The following is a 26,372-nucleotide window of genomic DNA, read 5'->3' as shown; positions in this document are numbered from 1 at the left end:
GTCCATCAACAGATGAATGGATAAAGAAGATCACACACACACACACACACACACACACACACACACACACGAATACTACTCAGCCATTAAAAAGAATGAAATTTTGCCATTTGCAACAACATGGATGGACCTGGAGGGTATTATGTTTACTGAACTAAGTCAGACAGGGAAAGACAAATATTGTATGTTATCACTTACATGTGGAATCTAAAAATAAAATGAACTAGTGAATATAAAAAAAAGAAACAGAATCACAGTAGGGAGAGGGAAGGAGGGAGTGGCAAGATAAGGGTAGGGGTTTAAGAGGTATGAACTACTATGTGCAAAGTAAATAAGCCACAAGGATACATTGTACAGCACAGGGAATATAGACAGTATTTTATAATAACTATAAATGGAGTATAATCTATAAAATTATTTTGAATCACTATGTTGTACACCTGAAACTAAAATAATATTGTAAATCAACTATACTTTAAATAAATAAATAAATAGATAAATAAATTGCACTTTTTTCTATTCAGAATTAATATATTAACTGTCAAAAAATTGAAAAACACTGAAATTCAGAAAAAGGAATAAAATTAGTATGTGATATTCTACTGCAAGACAATGCCTCATAAAATTTCTAAATATTGATATTCTAAATATTGACACAAAATTTTACATAATTTGAGTTATTCTCTATTTAACTAAAATTTTTATTTCAGACATCTTATGTCTGAAATAAAAATTTTCAAACATTTCCACATAATTGATATTCTATAATTTTTAATAGTTTGCTTAAGTAGTCTACCTCATATATATAATTAACTTTTAAATATTTTCAATTTAAAAATTAATTCCAATTACTTAGATTTGTGAATAACAACATAGTAAACATTATTTATACTTTAACATTTCCATCAATCATGTATAACAGTACCCCTTTCACTGAACCATAGCCAATACTGTATATTTACATTGAAAATAAACACAAACTTTGCTGCCTTGATAGGTAAAAGTATATTTACTATTTATTATATTTAATATATATTTACTATATAGTAACTACGTATGCATATCAACTAGAGTTCTAGATTTGTTTAAGAATATTTTTAAATTAAAATTTATATACTGTAAAATATCCAAGCCTTAAGTGTGCCATTCTAGAAGCTTTGACCTATGTGACCCAAGCCCTTATCAAGATGTAGAAAATTACCATCAACCCCATAAAGTTCCTTAATCCTCCTTTTAGTCAACACTCACCCTCATTCTCCAGAGGAAACCACTGTTCTAATTTTTTCTATCACAGATTAGTTTTGCCTGTTCTAGAACTTTATATAAGTGGAATGATATCATATGTAGTGTTTTGTTTAAAACTTCTTTCAAATAGCATAATGGTTTTTTTTTTTTTTTTTGGCTGCATTGGGTCTTCGTTGCTGTGCGCAGGCTTTCTCTAGTTGTGGTGAGTGGGGACGACTCTTTGTTGCCGTGCGCGGGCTTCTCACTGCGGTGGCTTCTCTTGTTGCAGAGCACGGGCTCTAGGCACGTGGGCTCAGTAGTTGTGGCTCGCAGGCTTTAGAGCGCAGGCTCAGTAGTTGTGGCGCACGGGCTTAGTTGCTCCGCAGCATGTGGGATCTTCCCAGATGAGGGTTTGAACCCATGTCCCCTGCATTGGCAGGCGGATTCTTAACCACTGTGCCACCAGGGAAGCCCCAAATAGCATAATGTCTTTTAAATTTATCCATACTGTTGCATCTCTGAGTAGTCTCTCAGTTTGCTTGGGCTGCTATACAGTAACAAAAATACCATAGATTGGGTGGTTATAAACAACAGAAGTTTATTTCTCATAGTTCTGGAGGGTGGGCAGTCCAAGATCAAGGCACTGGCAGATTTGGTGTCTGGTGAGAGCTTGCTTCCTGGTTCATAGAGGACTGTCTTCTTGCTGTGGCTTCACATGGCGGAAGGGGAGAGGAAGCTCTCTGAGGTCTCTTTTATGAGGCTACTAATCCCATTCATGGGGACTCAACCTTCATGACATAACCACTTCCCAAAGACCCCACCTCCAAATACTATCATACTGGGGGTTAGATTTCAACATATAAATTTTGGGAGAACACAAACACTCCATCTATAGCAAGTATTAATAGTTTCTTCTGTTTTCTTACTTAGTATTCCATTATATTAATATACCATGATAGGTTTAGCTGTTCTTTTGTTGATGAATATCTGGGCTCTTTCTAGTTTTTGGCTATTGAGAATAAAGCTGTTGTGAACATTCTTCTATAATGGTCTTTTTTTTGTGGCCACATGCTTTCATTTCCCTTAGATAAACACAAAGGAATGAAATCATTAGACTGTTGGGTAGATATATGTTTCATTTTATAAGAAACCACCATGACTTTTTCCAAAGTTACCATTTTCCAATTCCTTCCACCAACAGTGTGTGAGAATTACGGCTACTCCACATCCTCTCCGGCATTTGGTTCTGTCAGTCTTTTTAATTTTAGCCATTCTAGGGATATATGACCAGTGGGCTTTTTAAGTATTTGATTTGAGGAATAATTACCATAGTCGTCTAGTTCAAAATTCAAAAGGTGCTAAAGACCATACTAGAAGGGAAGTCTTTGTCCTGGCCTTTACCCTACCATGCAGTTTCTTGTATATTCTTCCAGAGACAGTCTGTGCATATTATAGTGCACATGAGTGTGAATACTTTTTAAAGATATTTTCACACAAAATGGTATCTAGTTTTCTTAACCTAACAATATTTCAGATATTTCATCTCAATATATAAAATACTTAACCAGTCCTCTGTTTACATTTAGGTTGTTCCTAGTCTTTGTTTATTATAAAACAGTGCTGCAAAGATTTTCCATAAATATGTGTGTATATGTATAAAATTTTACATGTGCAAGTATATTTTTAGAGTAAACTTAGAAGTGAGATTGGTGAGTATGATGGTTAGTTTTATGTACCATCTGGTCAGGCTATAGTACCCAGTTCTTTGATCAAATAGTAATCTAGGTGTTGCTGTGAAGATATTTTGTAGATGTGGTTAACATATATTCAATACAATCAGTTGACTTTAAATGTTATATTTGATAATGTGGATGGGTCCCATCCAATCAGTTGAAGGCCTTAAGAGAAAATACTGAGGTTTTCCAGAAAAGGAGGAATTCTGGCTCGTGACTGTAGCATTAACTCCTGACTGGGTTTCCAGCCTGCTGGCCTGCCATATGTATTTTGGATTTGCCATCCCCCCAATCATGTGCACCAATTCCTAAAAATACATTTCTTTATACATACATCCTATTAGTTTTGTTTTTCTGGAGAGTCCTGACTGATACAGTGAGTTGAAGGGGATGAGTATTTTTCATTTTCATGGATATTGCCAAAGAGTCCTCTAAAGGGCTTATACCAATTTATATACCCACAAGCAATACTTAAGAGTGTCTGTCTCCCCTATACCTTCACCAGCATAGTGCAATTTCAAACTTTCCATCTGGTAAGTTTAAGAAAGTATCTCATTTTAATTTTAATTTGCATTTCTATCCATTAACTATTTTAATGTTTTAATCTTTCTAGAAAATACTATTTTGTTTGAGAGGACAAAATAGTCCTACAAAATAGCCCTGTATTTCCTGTAAAATAAATTATCCAAGTGCTATACATTCAGTAAACTGTACCTTTTCTCACTATAAATTGCCACTCTTGTCATGAACTAAAAACATATAAATAAATATTTGGGATACCCATTCATACATATCTCTGGTCAAAGCATATGAATATTTCAAAGGGTATGGACCTCATTTATTGACTAAACCCTTCATTCTCCACTATCTTGAAATGCCCCTTTTATCATATATTAAATTATTTTACATATATACCTCTGATTCCATGTTTCCCATTTTGTTATGTTGTTTCACCCTCCTATTCTGGTGTCACTACTACAATGTTTTCATTTCTTTCTCTTCTTTGTTCATATAATATATAGTAAACCAAGACCCCAATTTTTTCAGAATTTTCATAGCTATTTTTGCTCGTAGTTGAACATTAGGATAGTTTTGTTGCATTTTTTTCTAAAAACCTGCTTTGAGGTTTTAGTTTAATATCTTTAATTAACTACATTAGGCTATGGAAAACTGGCATACTTATAGTTAGGTTATTCCCATGATTCTTTCAAGCAAGTTTATTTCTCTAAAAAGGCATTCATATCTATAAATAATGGTAAATTTGTACCGTTCTTTCCAGTATTTATCATATTTATTTTGATTTGGGGATTAATTGCACTGGTTACATTAAATGATAGTAACAACTGATTGCATTGAATGTGTCTAATTTTTCCACATCAAGCATAATACCAGTTAATAGTAATATGAAACATTCATATACACATATATTCATATTTGTAAATACAGCTATATATGGAAGTGTGGAGAAGATTTATTCTTGTTTTCTTAAATATATAAACATTCCATTTTAATTTTACTAATGCTGATGTCTGTATCCAGCTCCATCTAATGTTTCCTTTTATGCAAGGACAGTGCCAGGATCAGGGAAACAAACTGGATTAAAAAAACACTTGCTTTAGTTACATTGTTTAAGAATTTCTACTAATACAAAGCTTCTTTTAGCATTTAGAATTCACCTGGAGTGCTTATTAAAACACAGATTCCTGTGCCCCCATCCCCTCCGGAAATTCTGATTCATTAGGTCTGGAGTGTAGTCCAAGATTTGCATTTCTGAGAAATTTTCAGTTGATGCTGCTGCTATCAGTCTACAGACCACACATCAAAACTTAATCTTAACTAAATCATTGGGGCAATTAGAAATGGTGCCTAAATCGTTGTCATATTTGTACGCTTTGTTCCAATTTGATGAACTACAACTGTGTCTCCTTTTTGTGGTTGCAGGATTAAAAACAAGCAGTTGCCTCCTTCTGGTCCTGCCAGTGTCTTCATACATCTAATTGACCAATACATGTTCTCATAAGTCCACTAATTCAGTACATTCTGTTTCTATTGCCACATATACATAATATGTCCAAGAATACATCATTATATAATTATCTGCTTATAAATGCTCTAAAAACAAATACATTTATGTAGTCACCATTAACCTAAAACTTTTTTCTTGTGATCGGTTTTACCCATCATTTTCCCATCTGTTACATGAATCTAAATTTCTTCTCTTCCCATAAAATAATCTGGCTCTTTCCCTCCCTTCTTCCCCTATTCAATATTAGCCTACAACAAAACTAATAAGCAATTGTTTATTGATTTATAAATACATCTCTATATATTTTAAGTTCAATCTTATCATGTGTTCGCTAAGTTTTTTCACATTTGTGATTATTAAATCGCCTATGGACCAACAATTAATATTCAAGGGAAATACATACTCAGTAGGGTGTAAATCTCTCTATGTGTGTATGTGAGTGTATAAATAAAAAGTGATAGACTTTAGGTTACAATCTTATCTGATAAGAAGATTTGAAAAGAGAATAATCTGTAGGTGTAAGTATTCAAATGCTAGGTTGAAATCATTCTTTTTATATTCATTTATATTCAGGGGGCCACAAAGAAATAGTAAACAACAAGCACCATGGGAGATGGGCTGGGGGAACCATAAGTTTATATCTATATGTGCTCTGTTTCTTGTTAGGGTTATTATCAGTTCTTATTTTTATGTTTGATGTTAAGGAAAGGCATGTGGATTTTTGTGATACTTAACTGTTTACCTATAAAGTTTTAGTTATGTCTCCAAGAATGCACTGTTTATCCATGAGACTTTAGTGACCAGAACGCTTGTTAAATTTGTTCATTAAAAAGGAAAATGTGCTTGTTATCTAAGTCATTAAGTGCATCAGTCATAGGCTGGAGTCAACTCGTAGGGCTTGTGAGAGCCAACTGGGTGTATGTCTCCCCAACTCGACCTTCAGTGACTTCACATTGTTAGCGTGAAATCAGCCATGGTGGGAATATTTACACCACAGAAACGCACAAATAGTACAAAACAGAGTCCCTTCTCCCCCCCTGGACTGGTGGTTGTAAAACCTTTGCCAGCACACTGGTATTTGTTGTAAGAAATTGAATTTGCTCACTTAAGCTGTACATGAATTCATCAGACTTGTGCTAATTAACCCACCATTTTAGCTGCTGTTTCCTTACCAGATATAGAGCATTTGAGTCACTCTCTCTTATACACCTAGAAAAATTGAAGTGACCTCTGGCAGAGCTGATTCCAAAAATTTTCTCTGCATCTTTGTAATTATACTGGCGTTTTCAGTTTCTCCATTTCCTTGATTAATTTTGTCGACTTCATCTTTAGAAACAGATGGAGGTATATTCTCATTAGTGGTTTCACTTTGTATCTGACAATTGTTTATATATTTTAAACATATGTCATTCGGCATATACATGTTATTAAATATATTTTTGTTGTGGATTTTACTTTTAATCAATATAAAATGATTCTTTGTTCCATTTAATGATTTTTGTCTTAAGTTCTATTTTGATACAAATAATGCCACTTTTTCTTTCTTTATCTTTTGTGCATAACTTTCATTTTTAACTTTTTACTAGTTTGTTTGAATTGGGCCTTTCATTAATAGCTTATACTTAGAGGTGTTTTTAATCCAATCTGAGGATCCTTTTCATTTTATAGTAGAATTTACTTGGTTGGGTTAGTATGCTAATTTTCTCCCTTTGGTGATCTGAAATTTTAATTTTGTTAGTGGTTATAGTGATAGGCAAAATAATGCCCTCCTCTCTCAACTCCAAGAAAAAAATATCAGCCTAATCCCTGAAAGCAATAAATGATACCTATAAGGACAGGCCTCTTAGATAGCCTCATCCACCAGAGGGCAGACAGCAGAAGCAAGAAGAACTACAGCCCTGCAGCCTGTGGAACAAAAACCACATTCACAGAAAGATAGACAAGATGAAAAGGCAGAGGGCTATGTACCAGATGAAGGAACAAGAAAAAACCCCAGAAAAACAACTAAAGGAAGTGGAGATAGGCACCCTTCCAGGAAAAGAATTCAGAATAATGATAGTGAAGATGATCCAGGACCTTGGAAAAAGAATGGAGGCAAAGATTGAGAAGATGCAAGAAATGTTTAACAAATACCTAGAAGAATTAAAGAACAAACACCTAGAATAATTAAAGAACAAACAGAGATGAACAATACAATAACTGAAATGAAAACTATACTAGAAGGAATCAATAGCAGAATAACTGAGGCAGAAGAACGGATAAGTGACCTGGAAGACAGAATGGTGGAATTCACTGCCACAGAACAGAATAAAGAAAAAAGAATGAAAAGACATGAAGACAGCCTACAAGACCACTGGGACAACATTAAACGTAACAACATTCGCATTATAGAGGTCCCAGAAGGAGAAGAGAGAGAGAAAGGACCCAAGAATATATTTGAAGAGATTATAATCGAAAACTTCCCAAACATGGGACAGGAAATAGCCACCCAAGTCCAGGAAGCACAGAGAGTCCCAGGCAGGATAAACCCAAGGTGAAACATGCCAAGACACATAGTAATCAAACTGACAAAAATTAAAGACAAAGAAAAATTATTGAAAGCAACAAGGGAAAAACGACAAATAACATACAAGGGAAGTCCCATAAGGTTAACAGCTGATTTCTCAGCAGAAACTCTACAAGCCAGAAGGGAGTGGCATGATATATTTAAAGTGATGAAAGGGAAGAACCTACAACCAAGATTACTCTACCCGGCAAGGATCTCATTCAGATTCGACGGAGAAATCAAAAGCACTACAGACAAGCAAAAGCTAAGAAAATTCAGCACCACAAAACCAGCTCTACAACAAATGCTAAAGGAACTTCTCTAAGTGGGAAACACAAGAGAAGAAAAGGACCTACAAAAACAAACCCAAAACAATTAAGGAAATGGTAATAGGAACATACATATCGATAATTACCTTAGACATGAATGGATTAAATGCTCCAACCAAAAGACACAGGCTCGCTGAATGGATAGAAAACCAAAACCCATATATATATGCTGTCTACAAGAGACCCACTTCAGACCTAGGGATACATACAGACTGAAAGTAAGAGGATGGAAAAAGATATTCCATGCAAATGGAAATCAAAAGAAAGCTGGAGTAGCAATACTCATATCAGATAAAACAGACTTTAAAATAAAGAATGCTACAAGAGACAAGGAAGAACACTACATAATGATCAAGGGATCAATCCAAGAAGAAGATATAACAATTATAAATATATATGCACCCAACATAGGAGCACCTCAATACATAAGGCAACTGCTAACAGCTGTAAAAGAGGAAATCGACAGTAACACAATAATAGTGGGGGGCTTTAACACCTCACTTACACCAATGGACAGATCATCCAAACAGAAAATTAATAAGGAAACACAAGCTTTAAATGACACAATAGACCGGATAGATTTAATTGATATTTATAGGACATTCCATCCAAAAACAGCAGATTACACTTTCTTCTCAAGTGCACATGGAACATTCTCCAGGATAGATCACATCTTGGGTCACAAATCAAGCCTCAGTAAATTTAAGAAAATTGAAATCATATCAAGCATCTTTTCTACCCACAACTCTATGAGATTAGAAATCAATTACAGGGAAAAAAATGTAAAAAGCACAAACACATGGAGGTTAAACAATACGTTACTAAATAACCAAGAGATCACTGAAGAAATCAAAGAGGAAATCAAAAAATACCTAGAGACAAATGACAATGAAAACACAATGATCCAAAACCCATGGGATGCAGCAAAAGCAGTTCTAAGAGGGAAGTTTATAGCAATAGAATCCTACCTCAAGAAACAAGAAAAATCTAAAATAAACAATCTAACCTTACACCTAAAGGAACTAGAGAAAGAAGAACAAACAAAACCCAATGTTAGTAGAAGGAAAGAAATCATGAAGATCAGAGCAGAAATAAATGAAATAGAAACAAAGAAAACAATAGCAAAGATCAATAAAACTAAAAGCTGGTTCTTTGAGAATAGAAACAAAATTGATAAACCATTAGCCAGACTCATCAAGAAAAAGAGGGAGAGGACTCAAGTCAATAAAATCAGAAATGAAAAAGGAGAAGTTACAACAGACACTGCAGAAATACAAAGCATCCTAAGAGACTACTACAAGCAACTCTATGCCAATAAAATGGACAACCTGGAAGAAATGGACAAATTCTTAGAAAGGTATAACCTTCCAAGACTGAACCAGGAAGAAATAGAAAATATGAACAGACTAATCACAAGTAATGAAATTGAAACTGTGATTAAAAATCTTCCAACAAACAAAAGTCCAGGAATTTTTTTTTCTTTCTGTAGGTGTTTATTCTACTTCAAGTAACAAAGCTATGAAGTTCCATGTTTTAATGCACAGTGATATAATACTTTGCAATATAAAATACAATTTACAGAAATTTCTATCAAGTAAACCTAAAGAAACACACTTGACTTTTTACATTTGTTGTATTTGAATTAGAAAAATTTTGTTTTACATGTTAAAAAAACCTTCACATCCCATTAGATGTTGGAACTCGTTGCCACTTTAACATAACCTACTGACAGGGTCTATAACACCAATCACCCCAAGTTGCTAAGTTCTCCATGTTCTGATAACTTAACTGTTTGTGCTAGAAAGTGAAAAGTCTGTAGTGATGTACAATGGAACAGACTCCAAAGAACAAATGAAATTCTCTAATTTTATATTTGCAAAAGTAAGTTTATGAAAATATTTTAAAAATTATCAAAGTGTATTTGTACAGTCAAATAAATTAGCAAGTTTTTTCTCTCTTTTGCACTTCAGAAGTACTTGGAAAATACATGACAAGAAGCAGTATACTGTGTCTCACAGTGAAAAGCTTTCTAGTTTGTAGTTCTTAAGCTAATATCACTATTTTCATCTCAGGCTTTATACAAATATTGTTCCATTTCAATGACAAACGTTGAGATTTGTCACCTGACAAGTATCACAGTGTGGAGCTAGTGCATTTTTCCTGGGACGTAGAAAGAACTACTCAGATGGTAAAGTTCAACAAACAAAATGTTGCTGATTATTCAAATCAAAGAAAGCTACTCCCTCCACCTACACCTACTTTTAAAGTACACTTAATTGGTTTATTTTCTCACTTTCTTTAGGCTGGTAAAATTTAAATCTTTTAAAATAAATTGTTACTTATAATTCAACAATTTCTATTCAGATGTTGCTTTTAATCATGTTTTGGAGGAAAAAAACATGTAAGGTGATACATAAACACTGAGCAAAACCAAGAAATGTGTTTTGTTTCCTGGTTGAAATTTGTAATTCAAATTTCTTTATGACAAGAGAAAGATGCATCTGTAAGTTTGGTGTTTCTCAACATTCCAGAGATGAGCTGACACAGCCACGCACAGAAACACGCAGCCGCCCGCCCCGAACCCTGTGAAATCAGCTTCTGGAAACAGATACACAGATGAGATATCAGGAAAGATATGGCTCTGAGGTCCACTAAACTCCCTTAAAATTTACAATAGCCAAGTTATTAGAAAAGATAATTTTATAATCTGAAAAAGCAATATGCTTTTGTAGGTACTTTCCCATTTTAGTACAGTTAAGGGGAAATGTTAAAGAGTTCTTACTTTTTTGTTTTTATTTAAAAAGCATCAGGATTGTAAAGGTGTGAAATTTTGTAAGAAACCATTATACACAAAATTACAGTAATTTCTCAAGTCTAGAAAGTTCTGTTATGTGCGTGAACTCCCAGCTCTTTCCAAGATGACCTGCTCAGCACGTGAGCATGGCTTCACAGGCAGCTTCACAGGTGAATTGTATCAAACATTTAGAGAAGAGCTAACACTCATCTTTCTCAAACTCTTCCAAACTTTTGCAGAGGAAGGAACACTCCCAAACTCATTCTATGAGGCCACCATCACCCTGATACCAAAACCAGACAAAGATACTACAAAAAAAAGAAAATGACAAATGTCACTGATGACTATAGATGCAAAAATCCTCAACAAAATACCAGCAAACAGAATCCAACAACACATTAAAAGGATCATACACCATGATCAAGTGGGATTTACCCCAGGGATGCAAGGATTCTTCAATATGTGCAAATCAATCAATGTGATACACCATATTAACAAATTGAAGAATAAAAACCATATGATCATCTCAATAGATGCAGAATAAGCTTTTGACAAAATTCAACACCCATTTATGATAAAAACTTTTCAGGAAGTGGGCATAGAGGGAACCTAACTCAACATAATAAAGGCCATATATGACAAACCCACAGCAAACATCATTCTCAATGGTGAAAAACTGAAAGCATTTCCTGTAAGATCAGGAACGAGACAAGGATGTCCATTCTAGCCACTATTATTCAACATAGTTCTGGAAGTCCTAACCATGGCAGTCAGAGAAGAAAAAGAAATAAAAGGAATACAAATTGGAAAAGAAGAAGTAAAAGTGTCACTGTTTGCAGATGACATGATACTATACATAGAGAATCCTAAAGATGCCACCAGAAAACTACTAGAGCTAATCAATGAATTTGGTAAAGTTGCAGGATACAAAATTAATGCACAGAAATCTCTTGCATTCCTATACACTAATGATGAAAAATCTGAAAGAGAAATTAAGGAAACACTCCCATTTACCATTGCAACAAAAAGAATAAAATACCTAGGAATAAACCTACCTAGGGAGACAAAAGACCTGTATGCAGAAAACTATAAGACACTGATGAAAGAAGTTAAAGATGATACAAACAGATGGAGAGATATACCATGTTCTTGGATTGGAAGAATCAATATTGTGAAAATGACTATACTAGCCAAAGCAATCTACAGATTCAATGCAATCCCTATCAAATTACCAATGGCATTTTTTATGGAACTAGAACAAAAAATCTTAAAATTTGTATGGAGACACAAAAGACCCCGAATAGCCAAAGCAGTCTTGTGGGAAAAAAACGGAGCTGGAGGAATCAGACTCCCTGACTTCAGACTATACTACAAAGCTACAGTAATCAAGACAGTATGGTACTGGCACAAAAACAGAAATATAGATCAGTGGAACAGGATAGAAAGCCCAGAGACAAACTCACGCACCTATGGTGAACTAGTCTATGACAAAGGAGGCAAGGATATACAATGGGGAAAAGACAGTCTCTTCAATAAGTGGTGCTGGGAAAACTGGACAGCTACATGTAAAAGAATGAAGTTAAAACACTCCCTAACACCATACACAAAAATAAACTCAAAATGGATTAGAGATCTAAATATAAGACTGTACACTATAAAACTCTTAGAGGAAAACATGGGAAGAACACTCTTTGACATAAATCACAGCAAGATCTTTTTTGATCCACCTCCTAGAGTAATGGAAATAAAAACAAAAATAAACAAATGGGACCTAATGAAATTTAAAAGCTTTTGCCAAGCAAAGGAAACTACAAACAAGACGAAAAGACAACCCTCAGAATGGGAGAAAATACTTGCAAATGAATTAACGGACAGAGGATTAATCTCCAAAATATATAAACAGCTCATGCAGCTGAATATTAAAAAAACAAACAACTCAATCCAAAAATGGGCAGAAGACCTAAATAGACATTTCTCCAAAGAAGACATCCAGATGGCCAAGAAGCACACGAAAAGCTGCTCAACATCACTAATTATTAGAGAAGTGTAAATCAAAACTACAATGAGGTACCACCTCACACCAGTTAGAATGGGCATCATCAGAAAATCTACAAACAACAAATGCTGGAGAGGGTGTGGAGAAAAGGGTACCCTCTTGCACTGTTGGTGGGTATGTAAATTGATATAGCCACTATGGAGAACAGTATGGAGGTTCCTTAAAAAACTAAAAATAGAATTACCATATGACCCAGCTAACCCACTACTGGGCATATACCCAGAGAAAACCATAATTCCAAAAGACACATGCACCCCAATGTTCATTGCAGCACTATTTACAATAGCCAGGTCATGGAATCAACCTAAATGCCCATCGACAGACGAATGGTTAAAGCAGTTGTGGTACATATATACAACGGAATACTACTCAGCCATAAAAAGGAACTAAATTGGGTCATTTGTAGAGATGTGGATGGATCTAGAGACTGTCATACAGAGTGAAGTAAGTCAGAAAGAGAAAAACAAATATCGTATATTAATGCATATATGTGGAACTTAGAAAAATGGTACAGATGAACCGGTTTGCAGGGCAGAAATTGAGACACAGATGTAGAGAACAAACGTATGGACACCAAGGGGGCAAAGCGGCAGGGGGTGGGGGGTGGTGGTGTGATGAATTGGGAGATTGGGATTGACATGTATACACTGATGTGTATAAAATTGATGACTAGTAAGAACCTGCTGTATAAAAAAGTAAATAAAATAAAATGCAAAAAAAAAAAGAGTATCCCAAGTATTTTAGGTTTTTGATCCTATTGTAAATTGTATTTTTTTAATTTTAATTTTATAATTGTTGCTAGTATATAGAAATACTTGATTTTTATATATTGACCTTTGTCCTGCAACAGTGCTAAATTCATTTATTAGCTCTAGTAGTCTATCGGCAGAGTATTTAGGATTTTCTGTATACATGATCATGTTGTCTGTGGTAAAGACAGTCTTATATCTTCCTTTTAACCTGTATGTCCTGTATGTTTTTCTTGTCTCCCATACAATGTTGAATATAAATGGTGAGAACAGATATCTTTGCCTTGTCTTTGATCCTAGGGGGAAAGTATTTTGTATTTCACCATTAAATATGATGTTAACTGTAGAGTGTTCATAGATACCTTTCATCAGGTTGAGGTAGTTTCCTTTTATTCTGGTCTGCCAAGAGTTTGAGGGTTTTGTTGCTGTTTGATCATGTTTTGTTTTATCATAAATGGGTGCTGAATTTTATCAAGTACTTTTCCTGTGTATGTTGATATAAACATGTTTTTTCTCCTTTATTCTGTTAATATGGTGACCTATACTGATTGACTTTTTTTAAGACCTCTAAATACTGAAATATATATTTCCTTAAAACAAGAACATTCTCTTATATAACTATAGTACAGTTACCAAAATTAGGAAATTAATACTGATACAATGATATCTAATTTACAGACCTCATTACAATTCTCCATTGTTCCACTAATGTCCTTTCGGGGGTCCAGTATTCAAGGTATGATCGTATTTTGTGTGAACTGTCATATTTCTTCTGTCTCCTTTAGCTTCTAACAGTTCTGTAGTCTTTCATTTTCTTTGTCTTTGACACTTTTGAAGAATATTGGTAAGTTATTTTTTAAATTATTCCTCAGTTTGGGTTTGCCTGATGTTTCCTCATGATTTGATCAGGTAATGCATTTTGGACAGGACACTAAAGAATGGATATCATGCCATCCCAGTGAGCACATCAGGAGGAACATGATGATAATTTGTCCTATTACTGGTGATGTTAACTAATGACTGCCAGGTTCCTCCACAGTAAGGTGGCTACCTTTTCCTTTATCATTAATTTGTATCTGGTAGAGGAGACATTGTGAATAATCTGTTTCTCACTGTACTTTTGGCCACTAATTTTATCATCCATTGGTGATTCTTGCCTGAAACAAATACTACTGTGATGGTTGACAAATAGTAATTTTCTAACATTTATTACAGGGTCTGGGATCCACCATAAAAAAGAGCTTTCTTTTGTTCTCCATTTATTTATTCATTCATTTATTCATATATATGTATATATCCATATACAGCAATATATATATATATAAATGTATATAATATATTTCAGTATATATGTATCAGTAGGTACAATATATCAGTACCAATTCATACGTTCTTATTTTATTTTATTTTATTTTATGGATTTTAGCCCATTACTATTATTATTTATCTATTTTGCTCAAATTGATCAAGATGAAAGGAGAAGAAGCCTTTTCAAGATGGCAGTTCTATCCATCTGACATCATTTTATCAGAACTTCCTTACTTTTTGGCACAAGATATTTTGATCAGGCAGAATTCTAAGATGGTCCCTGAGATTTCTGCCCACTGCTGTACAAACTTGGTATAATCCTCTCCCCTTGGAAGGGGGCAGGATAGTGATTCCCATGATTGTGTTACATTATATAAAACTCTGTTACATTATAAAAACATTATATAAAACTCTCTGTAGGAGTAACACTTCTGGTTAGAAAACCTAAAGAAATATCTGTGGATATAATCCTGGCTTTGGAATATAAAAGCAGGTGGCCTACTAGCACCCAGGGAGGCCTGCCCATCAGTAACTGGCTTGGAGCAAAAGTTAAGAACAGTTTAAGACGACAGCCATTTTACCTCGTACCCAAGCATGCAAAGGAAGGAAGTGGTTTCCAAGAAGAAACATGGCGTCTGTCCTTCTCTCACATTGAAAAGGACATTTTGAAAAATCACGGACAATCTAAAACATGCTGTGAAATTGATGGAGTGAAATGTTGAAGGAAAGAGTGTTTAAAACTAATGAAATATCTTTTAGAACAACTGAAAGAAAAGTTTGGAAACCGAAAGGAATTGGATAAGTTGTGTTCTTATCATGTGAAAACTGCCTTCTTTCACGTCTGTACCCAGGACCCAGATGACAGTCAGTGGCACTCCAAGGATTTGGAGCTCTGCTTTGATAACTGTGTGACATACTTTCTTCAGTGCCTCAAGACAGAACAACTTGAGCATTATTTCATTCCTGAAGTCGATCTCTTATCTCGAGACCATATTGACAAGCTAAGTGAAGAATTTCTGTCAAAGCAAATTGAATATGAAAGAAACAATGGATTTCCAGTTTTTGGTGAATTTTGAAATTATATTTTTAAAAAGAATCAAGAATTAGAGTGACTTTATAATCATTGAAATGCGTCACAGCAATGATTGACTAAAATGAATGTAAATGATTATTCAGCTCTCCGTTTCTCTTCATAAACTCTAATCAATATAGAAGGATGGATTATCCTAGGAAACAGATTATTCAAGGAATAAGAAGCAAAGGAGTATTTAAAATATAAAAGCTTTACCAGAGTGGCATGAAAAGAAGGACAAAATACATATCACCTCAATTAAATTCATCAAGCACTGACTGAACACCACTTCTCACATAGCACAGATGTGTGGAAGGAGGCAAGGTCCTTGCCTCCATGAACTGGTAGGTTTTGTTTAACATACGAATATGTTTGGAAGCCATGTCCTGTCCTATGTGTTAGGATAGGTAAGAAGGAAATGAAAAAATAGGTTCTGTGTGTCCCGGGAAATTCTTAATTTTTCATAGGAAAATATAGTATACTTTTCTACACATGGCTAAATATAAAACATAACTTACTTTCTTTTATTTTAAGTAATACTTTTATATGTATTTCTGAAAAGCCAATATGCACATGGTACAAAACTCAAAGAAAAGGGTTTGGAATAAAATGCTATCCTCTCTCCTCTGCACTTAGGCAGCATTCAACTTGAGGCAGTTGCTGTCTGTTAACTTTTTCCTATTCATATATTTTGCACATTTTCTTATTGGCTTTTTTATTGTTTTCTCATTGTCATTTTATTTTGTTGTCATTCTCATATCACGAATAACTTCTGTGTAGACTGTCTATACCAATTTTTGTGTCTTCTAGTGAGAAAGGTTTTAAAATTTAAATTTTGAATGTATCAGTCTTCTCCTTTATGCTTGTGCATTTTATGTATCTTTAACAACCTAATGTGTTTGAATGTACTAAAAGTTGGACATTTGGAGGAGAGTTTTGGGGACAGTGTATGATAAATAAATAGAAATTTAGACAAACAAACAAACAACAACAACAAAAAAAACAACTCTCTGCAGGGATTGTCCCGCTGGCTCTGAAGAAGAATGCTACCATGAAGTAAGAGGGTCATGAAGGGTCTCTGGGTGGCTTTTGGGATCTGAGAGAAATCACCACTGACAGCCAGAAAGAAAATGAGGGTTTCAGTCTTCAATCACAAGGAACTGAATCTTGCCAACAACCTGCATGAGCTTGGAAGAGGACTCTGAACCCTAGATGAGAAAGTAGCCTGGTTGGCCCCTTGATTTCAGCCTAGTGAGATGCTAAGTAGAGATCCATTTGAGCTATACCTGGACTTCTGGCCTACAGAAATGGTGAGATAATAAATGGGTGTTATTTTTAACTGCTACGTTTGTGGTGATTTGTATGAAGCAATAGCAAACTAATACAGTGTTCCAGGCTCCCTTGTGCTCTCCCTGCCCAAGCCCTGGAATCAGTCATTTTTTCAGAGAGTCTTCCAACAATGAGAAAGCTGGCTATAATTTCATATAAATAATAAGCCTGGCTATAATTATATATATTTATATTCACACACACACATACAGACACACACACACTCTCTATGTATTAGAACAAAAATAAAAACCCAGCTATCTCTCTCTCTATCTGCATATGGCTCTAATCCTCTTTTTCTCTTGTTTAATATTTTATTCTTTTGTTTGTCAGTTTTTAATGGTATAATTTAATTCATATCTATTGTTTATACAATGATTAATAAATGTATTCAACTTTCCTCTTTCCCTTTTCAAAAACCATCTTTTATTTATTTATTTATTTTTTGGCTGCACCATGCGGCATGCAGGATCTTAGTTCCCTGACCAGGTAAAGAACCCTTGTCCCCTGCAGTGGAAAGCAGATTCTTAACCACTGGACCACCAGGGAAGTCCCAACCATCCTTTAATTTTATTGATTTTCTCTATTGTTTGCCCTGTTTCTATTTCACAGATTTCCTCTTTTTTATTAATTTCCTCTATTTTTTTGGCTTAATTTACTCTTATTTTATATCTTCTTGAGGTAGAAACTTGGATTTGAAAGAAATTTTTTTCTATATCAGCACTTAAAGCTATAACTTTCTGTCTGGTTATTGCTAATCCCACAAATGCGGATATGTTGTGTTTTCATTATAATTTGGTTCAAATATTTTCTAATTTCCTTTATGACTTTTTTGACTGATGATTATTCAGAATATTTTTAAATTTCCAACTATTTGGGAAATTTTTGATATTTTAATTAGTAATTAATTTCTAATTCCATTGTAACTGAAAAACATTCCATGTGACTTTGATCATTATAAATTTATTGAAATGCATCCTGTATTTCAGCATATGACTTACCTTGATAAAAGCCAGTACCTTACTGCCTTGATTATTGCTGCTTTGTCATAAGTTTTTAAATCAGGGAATGTGAGTCCTCCAGCCTTGTTCTTTTTAAAGATGGTTTTGTCTAATCTGAATCCCTCCATTTCCATATGAATTTCAGGATGTTTGTCAATTTCTGCAAAAGAAGACAACTGGGATTTTGATAGGGATTGCGCTGAATCTGTAGGAAAAGTTGGGAAGTATTGTAATCTTAACAATATTAAGTCTTCTGATCTACGAACATGAGCTATCTTTTCATTTATTTAGGTCTTTAATTACTTTTAACTACATTTTGCAGTTTTAACAAACTACAAAAATCTTACACTTCCTTTGTTAAAATATTCCTAAGTATTCTTATTATTTTTGATGCTATTACAAATAGAATTGCTTTCTTAGCATGATTTTTATTTTATTAAAAAAATTTTTTTTATTATTTTATTTTTTTGGCTGCATTGGGTCCTCGTTGCTGCATGTGAGCTTTCTCTAGTTGCGGTGAGCAGGGGCTGCTCTTCGTTGTGGTGCATGGGCTTCTCATTGCGGTGGCTTCTCTTGTTGCGGAGCATGGGCTTTAGGCGTGCGGGCTTCAGTAATTGCAGCACATGGGCTCAGTAGTTGTGGCACACAGGGTTAGTTGCTCCACGGCATGTGGGATCTTCCCGGACCAGGGCTCGAACCTGTGTCCCCTGCATTGGCAGGCAGATTCTTATCCACTGCGCTACCAGGGAAGTCCTGTTAGTATGATTTTTAGATTGTTCAATGCTACTGTATAGAAGTAAACAATAGAAATACATTTTGTGTATTGATTTTGTATCCTTCAGCCTTTCTAAGCTTATTAGTTCTAATTGTGTTTTCATGAATTTCTTAGGTTTTCTATATACAAGATCATGTCTTCTGTGAATAGAGAAAGTTTTAAATACTTCTTCCTTTTTAATTTGGATGTTATTTATTTATTTATTTATTTATCTTATCTAACTGTCCAGGCTAGAATCTCCAGAACAATGTTGGATAGTATCCTTTTTTTTTTTTTTTTTACTTATAACCTATCTCTGTTAAAGCATATTTTGTTTAAATAGCATCATAGTGAGTATTATGTTATATTGATATGCCATTCTCTGCCCTTTAATTAGAGAGTTTATTCATTTTATATTTCATGTAATTTTTATATGGTTTAGGTCAGTGGTATGATGGTAAATAGGCTTTCCAAAATAAAAAGTCCTAACTTTTAACATCTACTGATTTCCACTGTGTAAATATTCCCACCAATGCTGGTTTCAAACTACCAACATGTTATCACTAGATGGAGAGTTGGGAAAGGTGTACAGTTTCATGAGGTGGCATCAATCAGCTCCAGCACACATTAAAGATGTTTTACTACTACCATCTTTCTATGTGTTTTCTCTTTCTAATTTTTTTGGCTTCCTTTTCCCCTTTATTCTATGCCTTTTTATAGGTTGAACTGTCTTAGAATTTTATTTAGCTTTCTCTATTGAAGTATTATCTATACCTCCACTTTCTTTTTTTTTCCTCCAGTGACTACTCTAAGGTTTACAGTATACATATTTAACTAATCACAGCCTATCTTCACATAATGTTATATCATTTCATACATAAGAACCCAAATTACAACAGTATATTTCCTATTTCCCTCCTCATGCTTTTTCTTATTAATTGATTTCTTGTTAATTTTATTTCTAAAAATGTGATTAATCTCACAAAATTGTCATTTTTTGGTACAGAAAATCAACAGTCTTTTGCATAATTTAAAATTGCTAAAATGTATTTTATATTGTACTACATATTAACCATTTATGGCATTTTTAAAATTTTATTTATTTAATTTATTTATTTTTGGCTGCATTGGGTCTTCGTTGCTGTGTGCAGGCGTTCTCTAGTTTTGGTGAGTGGGGGCTACTCTTTGTTGCGATGCATGGGCTTCTCATCTCGGTGGCTTCTCTCGTTGAAGAGCACAGGCTCTAGGCGCGTGGACTTCAGTAGTTGTAGCTCGCGGGCTCAATAGTTGTGGCTTGCGGGCTCTAGAGTATAGGCTCAGTAGTTGTGGCACACAGGCTTAGTTTCTCCGCGGCATGTGGGATCTTCCCAGACCAGGGCTCAAACCTGTGTCCCCTGCACTGGCGGAAGGATTGCCAACCACTGCGCCACCAGGGAAGCCCCTGGCATTCTTTATTATTTTGTGTATATTTGAATTTTTATTTAGTATTATTTTCTTTTAGCCTGAAGAACTTCTTTTAACATTTTTTGTGGTACAAGTTTTGTGGACAAGAAATTCTTTCAGGTTTGTTTGTCTGAGGATATCTTTTACTTTCATTTTGAATGATATTTTTTACTGAATATAGATTTCTAGTTTGACAGACTTACCTTTCTTTTGGCATTTTGTAAATGGCTTTCCATTGTCTTCTGGCTTGCAGCACATGGGCTCAGTAGTTGTGGCTCACCGGCTCTAGAGCACAGTCTCTGTAGTTGTGGCACATGGGCTTAGTTGCTCCGTGGCATGTGGGATCTTCCTGGACCAGGGCTTGAACCTGTGTCCTCTGCATTGGCAGGAGGATTCTTAACCACTGCACCACCAGGGAAGTCCCCAGACCCCTGTAGTCTTTTTTTGTTTAGCTAATTAAAAAATTTTTCTTTATAATAATTGTGATTTTTGTAACAATTTGATTATAATGTGCCTTTGCCTTGGTTTTCTTTTTTGAAGTATGTTGAGCTCTTTAGATCACTGGATTAATATTTTTAGTTAAATCTAGAAAATTTCAGCCATTAAAATTTTTTTCTCTTGTAAGTGATGGATATGTTTATGGCATTGATTATGGTGATGGTTTCATGGATGTAAATTATCTCCAAACTCAAGGAGAGTTTGGAGATACATCAAAAATACATCAAACATGCTTTTTTGGTTTTGGTAAGTCAATTATACCTCAATAACTTGTTTAAAATTTTTTTTCTGACTTCTCCCTTTTCTGAGATTCAAATCACATATATGTTGGACCACTTGACATTGTTCCTTAAGCAATGTATGCTTTGCTGTTGATTTTTAAAAATACCTTGAGTTATGATTTACATACCATAAAATTCACTCATTTTAAGTGTATAATTTAACCACGCAATTTTTCAGTTTTGTAGAGATGCGTACCATTGCCACAATTTTAGAACATTTCCAACATTCCCAAAAGGAATCTTGCACCTTTTTATAGTCACCTCCCATTTTTACCCCTAGCCCTAAGCAATCACTAGTCTATTTTCTACCTCTATGATTTGCCTTGTCTTGACTTTTCATATAAATGGGATCACACAACATTTTTTGTTTTGTGTCTGGCTTCTTGCACTGAGAAAATACATTAGTATTTGAGGTTTGTCTTTTTTTAAATCTCTTTTTCTATTTCTACTTCAGTTTTGATAGTTTCCATTGCACTGTCTTCAAGTTCACTTATTCCTTTTTCTGCAGTGTCTAGTATATTAAGTTCAGTGAATTTTTAATTTCAGATATTTTAATTTTCAGCTCTAGAAGTTTGACTTGGCTTTTTTTAAATGTCCATTTCTCTCTTCATTGTATATGTTTTCCTTAAATCTTTAATTATATTCCTTAAAGGTGATTTATAGTCCTTATCTGTTAATTTTATTGTTTCTGTCAATTTTGGGTCTGCTTCCATTGACTGATTTTCTCCTGGTTATGGGTCACATTTTCCTGATCCTTGCACTTCCAGTAAATTTTTATTGTATGCCTTCTATTGTGAATCTCATCTTATTAAGTGTATGAATTTTGTTATCTTTCTTTGAAGAAGGTTGGGTTTTATTCCTGTGAGCAGTTAATCTATTGCATCTCCCCTTAATCTTTTTGAGGCTTGTCTTAAAGCTTTGGTAACCTATATCGTAGTGGTAATTCAGCTCTAGTCTTGGCAGAGCCTTTCTGGAGCCTCTACTGAATGCCCAATTGTTCAAGGATGTTTCTCCACTCTGGCTCAAGTACAGAAGTTGAATGTCTTCTAATTCTACAGATACTCTAGTGGTTTTTCAGTTTATAGTTCCCTGGTAGTTATCTTTGCCTGGTCTCATTGAGTGTGACCCTATGCAGATACAGATACGTATTTAGCTAAAGACTTAAAGGGATCCCTATGAAGATTTCTGGAGCCCTTATTCTGTGCACCTCCCATTCCCTTGTTTTCTGTGCCACAGATTCTAGCTGCCTCAGCCCCCTTTGCCTCTGATCTCTGTCTTTTTGCTCAGTGAGACTACTGTGCTTTGCTTGGGTTCTTCCTTCCATCCCATGGCCTGGAAGGTGCTTCCATGCAGTCAGTCTGGGTAATTGTAGGTTTACTTTGCTTGTTTTCCTTCCCTCAAGGATAATAGTCCTGTACTGCCTGTAGTCCAATATCTGAACATAGTTGTTTCAAATATTTTACCTAGTTTTCTAGTATTTTACCATAGCAGAATTGGTCCAGTATCAGCACACAATCATGGCAAAAACCTTAAGTTCCAAGACTGTTCATTTTTAAACCAGAAATATTTTTTTCCAAGAGGTATTTTATCAGTTTAAAAAGTATTTTTTAACGATTTTTAAATTGCCAAAGTGATATTAAAGTAAATTGAAAAATAAATGTTAGAAATCACCAAGGTATTTAACTGTGGTTACCTTTATGCAGGTTAATGAAAAACAAAACTTTACAACCCAAGTAGTAATTAGGAGCTTATGTCAAGATTTTTCAGTGAATGTCCCTCCCATTTTTATCTCTTCCTTCATCTTCCAAAGATAAGCCATTCATCTGCAAAATATTTTTCTTCTAAAAAGAAACTGTTTCCAGAGGGGTTTGTATTTGATTTAAGATAGTTATTTGGGGAATATTTAAGTACAAAAAAAATACATCTTAAAATACTCTGTAAGTGGAAATTGTATTAGCTAGATAATTGCATGGGTCCAGAATAAATGTAAAGTGTTTCCAGCTTCCCTCTAACAATCTAATAAAAATAGTAATAATAATAATAGCGAATACCTATATAGATTTTATTATGTGCCAGGTAATCCAAGTGCTTTATATATGTTAACTTGCTTAATAAGCCTGTGAGGTAAATGTTATAATTTACGTCACTCTACAGATGAAGAAACAGATCTACAGAGAGATTAAATAATTTTTCCAAGGTCACACAGCTAGAATGATTCAAATGTATTCTGAATACATTTTGGAGAAGGTGCCTCTGACCTAGCCAAAAAGCAGACTTCACTAAATGAGGTAATCATTTAAATGTACAATCCCTTTTGATTGCTGGCTCAAGGCCCAAACTCATACTCATAACTAAGGAAGATCTCGCCAGATTAAGTCAACTGGAGTGTTGCCTGCATTCATTGTGTAAGACTTGTATCATCATACATATCCTGTAACTGAGGCCAGAATTTTGGGCAAAAGTGGTCATTCACATCAACAGTGTAATTTGGATTGAAAAAGCTGAGGGTTTTGCTAGCATCACAATGGTTTTATTTAAGACATTGTTCATGTCTGTCTAAATGAAAACAAAATTCTGGGTTGGCTCACTGAAAGAAATTTTACCTTTTCTTACAGGGTTAGAGGTTGAGAGACTTGGAAAGTAGCTGTGCTTTTTGAACTCCTGGCAGGAGACAAATCTTTCTTTCAGCACATAAAATCTTAGTGATTGAATTATGCATGTGTTAAAAGCCCCCAGAAGAGAACTGCTCATCTTATTAAGCAGAGAATCTACTGATAGAGGCAGGAAGTAGTGGCTAAGAGGAGGGAAAAAGAAGGTCACCCTGGCAAAGATAGGTGTTCCAGTTGGGGAAGGGGTGACCTGGTGATACTCACACCTTCTTTGGAAAAGAAGGAAGTATTTCCTGGGGCCCTGGCTCAGGCTCACCTAGTATATGCTGGGTTTCATTCACTACCAATCAGAAAGAAATGCCAGTTTGGTGGGTGAAATCTCCTAAGAGCCAGGTTATGGCAGGTTGGAAAAAAAAATCTATGAATTCTTCTAATGATAGTGGAGACATAGAGACCTGGATTTGTCAGGAATACGTAAGACATCTCGACAGGGGCCTGAAACCCAGGGGTATGTGTAGGGTAGTAAGTACTACTTCCTTGGGAATTTCCTCCCATCTGAGTCCTTGGCTGGCATGGCTGAGGACATATGTTCATTACATCTGAACAGAAATGCACTATTGCCTGACAGACATGGCCTGACTTGATGGTGGAAACACATCTATTTTGGATACTATGACACCTACTAAAGTTGTTGCCCTTAGAGCCTCTACCCGTTGGAAAAAATGGTGCCCCTTTTCTAAAACGTATGGATAAAAATTAAAATAATATTAAGCTGGAATATGCACAATTTACATTAAAGAGAAATTAAAGTAGTTTTTCCCCTGGATTTTCAGATTACAATATTCTGGATAAATTCACTGAAACTGAACTTAAATTTCTTTCTCTTTCTCACTCATTTTTTTGGTGCCCAAACATGTTTAGTCTGCCCATTTAGTAATTCAGCAAGTCCACTAGCCAGCTTAAATGTGAAAGTTTTTTTTTTTTTAATATCCCATCTTTATTTTAGTCTTGAACTTACTTGCCAGTCATTCTCAACACCACACAAAATTGAATAGTTGTATGAGTATGTAGCTATGTCTAAGCCAGTAATTTTGTAAACTTTTAGTAGAAAACTCAAAGAGAATTACTATAGCTCTTTTGCCTTTTATCATCATAAATATCCTGAAACCAGGATTTAAATTGGGAGCAGCAGACTTTGGAGATAGGGTGGGGTTGAGTGAGGCTCAGCATACCCTATCCGAAAACATATTTTGATAAACATTTCTTCTGGGAAACCAGGGAACTGAACAATTAAAAACTTTCATACGGTACTAGGCAGGGAAATGTCTAATAGCTACAGCTAATAAATTGGTTTCAGGGAATTGGAGCACATAGTGAAAGAGTGAGAAAGCATTGAAATGTTATGCATATTAATACCAATCTGATGCATTTGTAAATTTGTGACATTAATAATCTATGTACAAAAATTAACATAATTTTATAATTATAATTATAAAAGGAGCTAAGTTTCTAACAAAAGCATGTGAATTAAAATGAGTCAAATACTTCAAATCATGATCATTTAAAAAGTTATCTTATGACAATTACAAGAATATTTTAAATTAACAGAACTATTTTCCAAAATCTAAGTAAAAACAAATTCTATTTTATCCTATTCTAGAAAATCCCACAATTTTGAAGATGGGTTAATTCATCTGAAAATAAGACAATTTTTGCCATGAATTTTAACACACAAAGTCTGTTATGTACAGAATCATGCACAGAAACCAATTATTTGCAAGGCAGATCAAACCTGCCTAAAGAACTGAAAAAGTTAATTTAGAACTTAATACACAAAAAGTCTGTATTTGCAGATATGTTATTCATTGAGATATTATGGGTTTGAAAATTGTTAATAAAAATTATAACTTATGGGAATTTAAATATATCTTTAAAATGTTTCTTATTTACTCAAAAAGTGTTTTAAAATTAATTTCACTGGTTCACTCTCTGAATTAAGTTTTCTCAGCAGATGGGCATGTCTCATCTGCTAATTTACCAGTTATTTGAGTTTCTTGCCAACTGAAGTATTTCAAAACTTGGGATATTTATACAAACTGCTCAGGGGTGAACTGTTAGCCTACGACTGTCCATGTCTTCACGAGAAAAGTATTAACTACTCTATCACATGTGGTTCAAGTCTAACATCAAGTCTATTTTCATTTTCCCGAGGTAAATGAAAACTGCTTAAACCTCTTCACGCCAGATGGGAAGGAAATCCTAGAATACACTCTTGGGGTTCCCTCAATCCCTTTGCTCATCCAAAAATTGTGGTGGCTTTCTATACAACAAAAAGGTCAATCCACTTTCACTTCTATCTGGGGAGGAACTTTGTGTCTTAAGATCTGCTGTTGTCTTGTGGTCATCATTCCTTGCTGCTACACACTGTCCCTTTTGTGTGTCCACTTGACTGTCCAGAGCTGCAGGGAAGTCACCCTCAGCCAACTTCTGCCACAGGTCATCCTAAGCTTTCAAAGGAGGCCACATAGGTGGGTGGCTCAGCTTGATGCAGGGTTCCTTCCCTTGAGGTCTCTGGAGATCACCTAAGTGCCCAGGCAGCTAGTTCTGCCCAGAAGTGCTGT

General features: G+C 34.7%; 1 protein-coding gene across 1 annotated transcript in view; it reads left to right on the top strand.

Annotated features, from left to right (window-relative positions):
- The window catches only part of LOC137764636 (cyclic GMP-AMP synthase-like), a 37,091-nt gene extending 21,251 nt beyond the window's left edge, over positions 1 to 15,840 (top strand). The window contains 1 exon segment of the mRNA XM_068543684.1: positions 15,185 to 15,840. Coding sequence (XP_068399785.1) covers positions 15,185 to 15,840 — 656 coding nt within the window.
- The last annotated feature ends 10,532 nt before the right edge of the window (positions 15,841 to 26,372 follow it).

This window comes from Eschrichtius robustus, chromosome 5 (genome assembly GCF_028021215.1).
Source record: "Eschrichtius robustus isolate mEscRob2 chromosome 5, mEscRob2.pri, whole genome shotgun sequence".
NCBI classification, from domain to species: domain Eukaryota; kingdom Metazoa; phylum Chordata; class Mammalia; order Artiodactyla; family Eschrichtiidae; genus Eschrichtius; species Eschrichtius robustus.
This window is presented reverse-complemented; position numbering and strand designations above follow the sequence as displayed.